Below are 11068 nucleotides of genomic sequence, written 5' to 3'. Positions count from 1 at the left end.
TCATACCTCCCAAAAGATATAATTCTAAAATAATGTTAGGTCAAACTATCCTAATTTATATATAAAGATAATATATTAAATCATACTACAAAATAAGCAAGTATACATACTCCCTCTCCCTTCCTTTATTTCATAGGTCGCAGTGCTTTAAGTCAAACGTTAATAACCATCTAATCATTTTCAAAACATCCTTATAGTTTCACAACATATATATGAATTATATACTATAAATGTATTTTTCATAGTAAATCTAAAAAAAATCTTATATATGTTATGATTCTATATAGTCAAGTACACAAATGTTTGACTTATAACAAAACTAATACGACATGTAATAAATGTAGTGAGTACGATTTTACAAGTAATATATATATTCATTATACTATATATATACCTATATTTGGAGTCATACCGTTTGATGATATTTTCCTTGAATTGATGTCAAGTTTAGGTTAGTTTAGCTCTAACCAAACATAGATTTGCATCGTCCTTTCATCATTAAGCTAGGCATAAACTATAACATGATTTGCAAAACAACCGCACCCCACATGCATGGCAAAATATGAAATCTACTCACTTCCGTCTTGCGCAAAGGATCAGGATGTACTCGACCCCAAGTATCAGTGGTGCAGATTTTCCCGCCTTCGTCAACGTAGGAAAATTGAAACCTTTCAACTGCACCTACATGGTAGATTGTCACATTTTCTAGACGTTGGGATTTGCCTTCCATTTCCCATGGCAGGGTGCCTCTATTTCCACCAACTGTTCCTCTCTTTGTAGGTGAAGGGACGACCTGAATATGAAGGATCATGCATCATGATTCACGATTGTTGGTTTAGCCCAACAAAATGAGGGAGTGAAGGAATAAAGGAGAGAGCCAAACAGAGTCATAGGGAAAAACGAAGAGTCCTCCACCACTCCTCCCTCAACCCCTTTTATAGGGGGAGTTGGGAGATCAGGTCTTTTTTATGTCTCACGACAGGATTTGTATTTACAGAAAATACCATGGTTTGTATTTACAAAAAATACTAGGAGCTACAAATGGACCCTTGGTGGGGTTTGTATTTACAGGCCAAAAATGGCCCTCCAAATATGATTTTACAGGACCTACTAGGATATGTGATTGAGACTCACATCATAGTAGGGGTCCCCAGCGTATAACATATTCCAACAATGAGCTCGATTCAAAATAACAGAAAAGAAACGATAAATATTTTACTGCAATGCAAAGTGATCAGATAACGAGACCACTAGAATATATGACGCAAAGAGGACGACCTTAAATTAATTACACGCTTACCTCCTTCATGCGGCAGAAGAATTCAATAGTAAGCGCATGTGTTAATGTACTGTCTGTTACACTATATACTCTTCTCTGGATGATACCGCGAGCCATTGTGAATTCACCTGTCCCACCTACAATGGCCCAGTCATTATCTGCTTCATCCTCATCATTAGCTCCCATAACATGAAGAGTGGACGCTTCGAACCTGCATACACAATCTATATAATCGCTTTTGCTCCTAGATAATAATTAGGTCATTCTCAGCAGTGGTTTCATGCCCCGTAGACTCTCATGTATTATTGGCCTTACATGTAAATTAAAAACCGTGGAACAAAACAATAATAGTTACTCTACGTACCTATCGACCACAAACACCAGGGTGAACCAATTGCTCCATTTGCCGGCAAATGTGTGCATGCCATGTGTTTTGGCTACCAGTTTCGCCTTGGAGCCAGGGCCGTCATAGATCCCCCAGTTGTTCACAACAGTTTTACCTAGCCCAGTCACGGTATTGGGATTTATCACATCCGACTGATTCGCCTCCCAGCCCGTCATGATCTGGCGCAGATACAGCATGTCGATGTTCACCTTGGCGTTCTCCGTGATTCCACCGAAGCCAGGAGTGACCTTGAAATTGGCGGAGACGGCGCCTGTGGGGAGGCTTTTGCTCACAATGGGAACATCGGAGAGGACACGGATGGTCTCCATGGTGGGGTTGTCGGAGACGTCGCCGCAGGTCTCCATGGTGATGGTGGGTTCATCGGTGGGTGTGGCCATTGCTAGCTAGCTAGTGGTGGTGGTGCGGTACTTGACACAACTTGTTTAAGTTGTCTTTCTATGAAAGCTGATAAAACCAGGTGCGTACGTAGTCCTATTTATAGCCCGGACGAAACTGCAAGCGAGCTCAAACACGACGTAAGTGTGCTGCGGGCTGGGCCCCTTGTGGGCAACGGAGGGGTTCGTCAGCAAGGAGATGGCGTGCTGCATGCCGGAGCGCCATGTGTGATGGGACGTCTAAAGCCCCACGGAGGCCGCGGACGCCCTCGTCGCAAACTGGTCCCGGACGTGGTTGTCAGACTCCGGCGCTGGCGCAGGCGCGCCACGAGCATCTGTGGCTGTGTATGGCAGAGCAGAGAGTCGGCGTATGGACGTGTGAGTGATGGACAGTCGGTCATAGTTACTCCTTTTTTGGATATGCTGCAACAGTCTATTTGTGTACAAGTTGCTCTTCAAAAACCAGCTAACTTGACACAACCAGCTAACTTCAAGAACGCTTTTGCATGAGGCCAGAGAGGTTATGATAGAATATGTTGCCCAGACCCTCCCAAACTATGTAAGATGAGAGTTTTCAAACTACCCTTCTTAGGGCATCTTCAATGGCGACCCTTAAACCGCCCACAAACGTTACGATAAAATATGAGAGTTCTCAAACTACCCTTCTTAGGGTATCTTACTGATTCCTACGCAGTGCACTAGGTAACTCTCTTGTGCACTGGGACGCTCACGCGCTGCCTCGGGACAAAGCTCTCTTGTGTATTAATTCCTACGCAGGCGACACTGATTAAAGCACTGCGTGGTTCGCGCTTCAGTCTATTGCTGCAGCAGACGCGGCAACACTAGGCATGCTGATTTCTACACGTGATTTCTGGAATCCAAGGCTGCGGTACGTGAGTTCTAACTTGTTCTACCGACAATACAGTGCTCCTCTTCTTTCTATACGCACAACGGCGGCTCCGTGCGCAGACGCTTTTTCTCGAATCTCTTTGGTTGCCTTCTCTACCTCTCTGCTTTCTCTAAGTCTACAAGAACGCACGGAAAGAAAAACTCGATAGGTCAAGAAACGTTACCATGCAAATAGTCAATTTATAGTAACATACACGCGGTCATTAATTTTAGAGTGCGTGTATGATAGTTATCAATTGGACAGGGATACTACAACGTTTCGAAATACGAATTCATATAAAAAATTCACATGCAAGATTCAATAATACACATGCATTTGGCGTGCTTAGCTCTGCTGGAGGTTAGTCAGTGGTCACTGGTGCTCTAAGTAAAAGGTGCTCGTGCAACACGGTAGGAGAGGACAAGCGCGACAGCTCGCGTGCTCGGTGCAGCGTGCGCGTGCATGCTTGTGCCTCTGTGCGTGTCTGGCTGCTTGTGTATTGGCTGTGTGCAAGCACAGGAACGCACTACAGATTCGGATTCCATCTTTGATTCATCTTTCTCTCCCTTTGATCTCCATCTTTGATTCAAGGAGACTAGCTAGTCGACTAGGAGACAAACTTACTCAGGGCTTACAGTGCCCGTGTGTTCTGAGTGAACCTTATCTTCACAACTGAGACCATTCACCTGGTATTTTGCGTCCATCAAGCGATTGATCACGAGAGGTTACATTACTACGGAAATTGTACTGCTACAGGTAGTTCTTAATAAGAATGGCATTTAGTACGGTTGTTGTGTAACATCGATCTAAGGTTAACATACATCTAAGGAGCTTTGTGCCTGTAATAAAGAATATAAGTTTTAGAGTGGTTGGGCTTTTTTAGAACCGTTCGTTGATGTCGATCTAACGGCAGACAAATACGAAGTACTGGGTAATACTCCGATGAAAGTACGCGAAAGTACTAAAACGAATGGGGCCAGTACTCGTGACAAGGTGGGGACGCGTTTTAATCTAGGGGCAGTTTAGTCCTAGGAAAATTTGCACGCGCCGCCCCTCTCGTCGAATGCATAACCGCCGCCATGGTGATTCACATTCCACAATTACTCATCGGCGGCCATCTCCTCCCTCTCCTCCAAGTCCACCTCAGTCATCTCCTCCTTCTTGCTGCTGCAACTTCGCTCCACTCAGGCAACCCCCCACCCACCCCCACCCCCTCTTACACGGCAGATCGAGCTGATGGCCGGCGACGAGAACACCGACTTCGTGCAGATCGCCGGCGGCGACCAGGTCAAGTTGGCCAGGTTGAGGGAGATCCGTTCTTGGTTTGACAACACAAGGCAGATGAACTGGACGGCAATGGCCACTCTCAAGAATATGACGAAGAAGGAGAGGGCAAAGCTTTGCCCCCCCGCCCACACAACCGATTGACAAGATCGAGATCCTCCTCTGACTGATGGAGCAGGCCAATTCGTCCAGCGAGTGGACCAGGCAGAGGTGGTGGGCGTTCAGATCCAGGGTAGAGCATCCACTGGATCAGGAACCCACCGTGCACGAGGTGCCGTTGCAGATTGTGCAGCCTCCAACCGAGTCACCGGAGACTCCGAAGCGCAAGATGAGGAGGGCAGTGGTAGCGACCTCGCTTCCCCACCGTTCTCCACGCTTCCCTCGCCGCTCTCCTCGTCTGAACGGCGGCGGTAGCTATGTTTAGAGTAAGCTTCCCCAGTCCTCATCTTCCTACTGCTCGTGCTTACATCGTGGTGATACTGATCGTAATAGCTCAGAGAGGGAATGCTAGATGGCATTTTAATCTCAATGAATTGCATGAATATTTGAGTACATGGATTTGGAGGATGGATTATGATGTATGTGAACCCTAGGCATCATATGAACCCTAGGAAAAATTAGTAATGTTCTAGTGGTAGACACTGAAATATTTCGGTACACACCGGTAGGCACTGAAATATTTCGGAACTGCCCTACGCAAAATTTGTAATGTTGTAGTGGTGGACACTGAAATATTTCGGTACACACCGGTAGGCACTGAAATATTTTGGTACTGCCCTAGGCAAAATTTGTAATGTTGTAGTGGTAGACACTGAAATATTTCGGTACACACCGGTAGGCACTGAAATACTTCGTTACTACAATTTCAGTACACACCGATGCACACTGAATTATTTCAGTACTGCAGTTTCAGTACACACTGAAATATTTCAGTACTGCAAATTCTATACAAAGTTGGCATTTTGTCATTTATGTGTGAATCAATCCATGCATTATATGGCATAACTTTGTACATGAGTTTGGGTCAATTTCATGTCTATTTATTGTTAAAATTATTGTCATGCCATGAAACACAAGACAAGTCACTGGCCCAAGCTTGCAAAGATGACATATCAATGTTGCTGATATGCACGTTTTCACCAAGTCTTGTGTCTGAATTAAAACTGAGCATTTTTTCTTGATGGTATCCATGGATCTAGAACTCCTATGAATTTGCTCATGTTGGATGTTTTATTCTCCATCATTTGTACTAGCATTCCGTGCGATTAGATGCCATGACAAGACCCCTGGCATATTTATTTTCTTGCCTCCAACATCACATGTGTGTTTTGTAGGAAAAAACCTGGAGTTCACCAGGCTGGCTGAAGTTGTGAGGCTGGGAGGCTGATGGTGCTGCTACTGGCTGATCCTTCTTCTTTCAGTTTTTGTTCGTCATTTATCAAGCCGTTGGACCAGGGCTACTTCCCTATGTGATGTTAATGTATTAAGTAGTTCCTTGGAATTTGTAGTATTAGTTAGTTTGAATGTGGAAGTACCTTAATTTTTGGAACGAAATGTTGCTATGTAGGACCAAGGGTTTCATACCTTAATCTTTGGATAATTAATTATGTGAACTGTTAAATGTGGCGCACAACGAAACGCCTCTACCATTGATACTATAGTTCAACATGTCGGTCCAATTAGAGACCAGCCACTACCATATAGAACAGTTAGCATTTCATACTACAACCTGGCACGTACAAAACATCACACAGTGGAAGCACATCCCTAAGCACCTTGCATTGTACAAGGTCTTAGAGACCAGCCTCTACCATATATAACAATTACCATGTCACACTACAGCATATAAAACATCACACAGTGGAGTAATCATAGCTAGTAGAGCATTAGGTACCAGTTAATAATAGTTGCAATCCATCACAAACAATAGTACCTAGATATGAGTAGATATAGGTACGATAATACACGACAAGTACTCGCAAACAAGAGCTGACATAACAAGTTCATTTCACATTGATACATGGCCCACCCCAGTTCTAAATGAGGTGGATGGTGATCATCATCCTCAAGTCATGGCGACGGGTGTTCGCAACAGTGAGTAGGATGGCCTGTCCTACCCGAAGATTCTTGGCACGAAGGAACTTCTTCCACCCTGCCCTGCTCAAGACAGTGCGATCATCCGTGTCCACTGCATAGGCACAGCTGGTGATGGAGCCCGTTCTGGTAAGGCGTAGTCCAGCAGCCATGCCTTCTTCGCCCGGGTCGATGCCACAGCTATCAAGTAACCTCTTAGGTAATTTCTGAAAACAGTTGACATGATATATGATCATGTCACGTGCAATTATCAACAAAGCATACACTTCAAGACACATATATCATTGGATTCAACACTGAGCATATATATCATCACATCACTACACTATACGCCAAGCATCAAATTACTACAGTAATTAGGCATATCATTAGATTACTCCGTACACTAAGCATATCATCGCATATTACTACACTACATGCATGCCATAAAATTCTTCACTAAATGAATTCTAAACTTGGCCTCTCATCACAGTACTACACTAACTAAGCATGCATATCATGTAATTACCACACTAAGTAACATATCATGATATGCCGTTGAACATTCGTCCTTGTGAGGCGGGTCACGAATGGCTTCCCTAGGTAGTCTTCACGTAGCGGAAGCATGTCCCAGAGGTTGCCGATTTCCTTGTCGCCCAGGCTGAGTCCTTGGGCATACAGGTATTCAACAAGTGGGTTCTCATCATCATCTGAATCAGCACCATCTTCGTCCTCGTGAACTTCATCCTCACTATCCGGAATGAAATTTAGATAGATAACAGAAATCCTGGGCCTATCTCTTCTGAAGGAGAAGCTGATCAATTCACCCCCCGTAAGACGCATGCGGGCGATGAAACGATCCCAATCATCTCCTCCTATCTGGGTTATCTTTCGCCCCTTCTCGACCTGCATAGTGTATGGGCCCCCAAGAGCGTCGAAGGTCACAGTGTCTGCGGCGAGCTCATTGAATGCCAATCTCACATTGCATGGTACGATCTATGTAAGATAAAAACAAATAGGAGACACAATACATTAGTGCAAATAGCAAAAAAAAAAGAATGTACTGTCAGAAGGTTCATATAAATTATTACCGCTGCAACAACAAAAGAAGGCTGGAAGTAGATGCCGAACAACGTGGCAGTAGAAAGGCTGGTCCGGTACCGTGAGTTGCAGCGTCCACATTGTGCTTCCTCCATTCTACACAGAACATGTTGAACTCTAAGCTGAATTGTACATAGTACAATACAAAGATCATACATATAATAAATCATAGTGATAACCTATACTGGCAATAGCCAATCAATCTATTTTCTATCATCTATGTAATAAAGCAATGGCAATGACAATGGCAATGCCCGGTTCCTCTAAACCTGGGAATAGTTGGGCATCGAAACTTAAACCAGTCCAATCAACGGCACACATCAAAACCAAACCAATCCAGATATTTTCATTTAGAATCTAGACCAAACTGAACTATACATGCGCGTCATCCAACCCAGTCCAAACCGTTTTCAACTTCCAAAGGTTCAAACCGTGGACAAAGCCATATGCGAGGGCACGTCATGAATCTAGATCAGACATGGCGTCAAAGCTCGAGAGAGCCGACGAGCTCCGGCCGGCAACTGCGGCTCTTGGATTTGAAGCAGTAGTAGGTGGTAGTGGCGGCTCAAACTAATTGATTGATTTGGTCTCAAACCATATAAACCAAATCAAGATCCAATCCAAAAACTAAGTTTCAGTCCAAACCAATCGTCTCAGATCCGCCTCCGTAGGGAGACGCGTTTGGGGAAGGGAAGAAAAGTGGAGATCTGACGTACTTGCCGTAGTTGGCGGCGGCCGCGCACCGGCAGCGAAGAGAGGGGTCGTCGACAGATGCCGGCGGAGGCGGCGGCGCTGGTCGAGAAGGGGAGAAAGAAAGATGTGGAGTGGTCGAGACAGGGAGAAAGAAAAATATGGTACATGTGGTGGCTCGGTTGTGTGGATGACAAGGGGACCCACTTGTGAGACCGATAGCAATTGATGGCAAACCGTAGGAGGTGCACGACCGCGTGCACGACCGCCACGTCCCCACGTGGAATCGGGATGGCCGGGTGGGTGTGTCAAGTCAAATCGGCACCCGCGGCTTCTCGGTAACTCCAAGAGGCAGGAGCAGTGCCTTTCTTCCCCAAATCGGGTAGAAAACCCTCGTCCTCTCCCGAACCATACCACCCTCTCTTCCTTCCTCACCACCTCACCACCCTCTCCTCCTTCGTCACCACCCTCCTCCCTTCCTACGCCTCCCTCCTCCTGTCTTCGACTGACGATGAAGCGCGGGCGTGAAGATGCGGCAGACGAGCCGGAGGCAACCATCGGAGCAGAGTAGTCTGCTGCCGTGGCTGCAGCCGTGGGTGGAGCGGCTGAGTCCGCCGTAGCGGCGGAAGCTGGCGGTGCAGCGACCATTGTGCCTGCTCCCGCTGCCATCGCAGCCGTCGAGGCACCCGTCGGCAAGCACAAGGTCGGGGAAGATCTGGAGGAGGAGGAGATGAGAAGGCATAAGCGCAAGGTGTATGACAAAATCGAAGAGCTCATGGAGGAGAACGCCATAAAGGAGTTCGACCTAGATAGCAAGAAGGGCAGCGACTTCGACGAGGATGCCATCGACGAGCTATCTGAGGTAGTACTCTGTTTTTTGCTCAGTTTTTTTCATGACATTGGGGTTTTTCTTATTAACTAGATGAGCATCAATTTCACTTGGGCGTTCTAGTTGTACGTATGTAGGATTGTAGGGATCTAGCATAGATCTTCATGTCGGATGTGGATTTTTAAATCTGATTCACATTCTGATTCCAGCAGATACTCTGGTTTTTTTTCATGGCATTGGGGTTAGTATTGTTAACTAGATGAGTATAAGTTTCACAAGGGATACATTAATGAAAGAAGTGGGGTAATGAACCCAAATACAAGAAAATGTTCATGGCAGGGATACATTAATGAAAAAAGTGGGTTAAACAATGGATATATGGCAGGATTCTCCATTGGCTTCCCAAGGACAGTGACTAAATACTGCAGTTCCTGATTCATTATAGTTTATGTACATAAATTAATTTGCACACATGTTCATAGATGATTAGTTTGCACACATGTTCATAGATGATCCATTTTCAAATTCTATACAGATTTCCATTTTGCAAAGGAAGTGATCGCTCCCTTAATAATTATGGGCTGACATTACATATCCACTGGATACCGAAAAATCAAAACATCTCATCTACCCAATTTTCCACAGTATTTTATTTAGATGATCACAGCCACATCTCTCATCAATATGAGCAGTGAGACACCCCATAGCTCCTTTACCAATTTCCTTCTGAAAGTTATCAGGGTCTAACAATGTTGGAGAAGCAGTATTGCCGCTGTCAGAAAGAATAATTGTTTCTTCATTCCAGTAGATAGAACAAACCCCCCTTGTGTGAAACATGGAGGAGTACAATGAAGCCATTTTTCTGATTCCCATAAGAATTACACCTGTAACAAGTATCAAATATCATTAAACCAAGCCACTTCATGTAGTCTTTCATGTGTTAGTTATGTACTACTTGTGCACTAATCTATAAATGCAACTATTCCACCGTCCATAATTGTGCATGTCAATTTATTTGGCTCAATTATGTATGTGCACATACGCCTTATTTCTAGCAAATAGATAGTTGCCATGTTTCACATGTGTACTTTCAAAACATTGTAATTAAAGTCAATGTACCATAATATATCACCTGAGTTGTTCTATGTGTACTAATTCACTAATTGACAGGAGGATGACGACGACGTGGACTACAGCATGGACAGCAGGCACAGCAAGAGCCGGTACACCCTGAGGCATCTGATTGCTGGGAAGATCAAGTATCATTTCTTTGGCAAGATTGGGTGCCCTTTCTATTGCAAGGTGATCGGTGGCGGCATAGATGGCATGATCCAGCATGCCTTCAGCACTAGCAATGGACATGGCAAGAATCGTAGTGCCAGTACTCTGGCTAAACATGCTGCCTACGCACGCTTCCTTGAGATTGTCAAAGTCAATGAGCCGTACAACATGCATTGAAGAAGGGAGAGAAGTGATGTGCTGCTAGAGTGCTGATGCTGCCCCAGGACCGCCGTGTCCTCTTATGTTATCTATGTTTCTTTGTTGTTGGAGTCTAAAACTGATGTCCTATGGTGTGTCTGAACCTATGCTGAGCGGTGGTTGATCTGCCGTTTATGTTAAGAATTTGCTGCTACTCTGGTTTAGTGTTCCTAGTTGTTAATAATATTTTGGTGATGCATGTTTAAGCCTTGTGCAATGCTAGATGCTTAGGGTGGTGCTTAGAAAAATAAACGGGGTTTTTCTGATGCACCGGTGCATATTTGTACAGGAGAGACGCCTAGTTATGCGTCTACCCTGTACAAATAAGCACCTGTGCGTAAGAAAAGCCTGGTTTATTTCTATAAGCAACTCCCCTAAGCACCTTGCATTGTACAAGGCCTTACCAACTCAAGTATCGTATGGTGGTCTATGTTATGGTTGCTGTGTTATTCTGCCGTATGGTGATGCATGCTAGGAACTCTAATAATATGACTATGGTAGTTATAGCTTGCCATGACTATGTTTAGTGTATAACTCAGCATGTTCCTGCCATATCTATGAGCAGTTACAACTGAACTATGCATTAATTTTTGACAAAATTGAAGCATGCAAATGATTGCCGATTCCACCTATTGCCAAATCAAGCTTTGTACTGATGATGCAT

The 11068-nt window shown here is 44.6% G+C and overlaps 1 protein-coding gene across 1 annotated transcript in view; it reads right to left on the bottom strand.

Moving 5' to 3' along the window:
* The window catches only part of LOC119288038, a 68410-nt gene extending 66326 nt beyond the window's left edge, over positions 1-2084 (bottom strand). The window contains exons 1-3 of the mRNA XM_037567651.1: positions 1644-2084; positions 1301-1490; positions 578-793 (exon numbers count right to left, since the gene is read on the bottom strand). Coding sequence (XP_037423548.1) covers positions 578-793; positions 1301-1490; positions 1644-2062 — 825 coding nt within the window. The 5' untranslated portion in view covers positions 2063-2084. The remainder of the gene's footprint in view (positions 1-577; positions 794-1300; positions 1491-1643) is intronic.
* Between the last annotated feature and the right edge of the window lie 8984 nt (positions 2085-11068).

This window comes from Triticum dicoccoides, chromosome 4A (assembly GCF_002162155.2).
Source record: "Triticum dicoccoides isolate Atlit2015 ecotype Zavitan chromosome 4A, WEW_v2.0, whole genome shotgun sequence".
Lineage (NCBI taxonomy): Eukaryota > Viridiplantae > Streptophyta > Magnoliopsida > Poales > Poaceae > Triticum > Triticum dicoccoides.
This window is presented reverse-complemented; position numbering and strand designations above follow the sequence as displayed.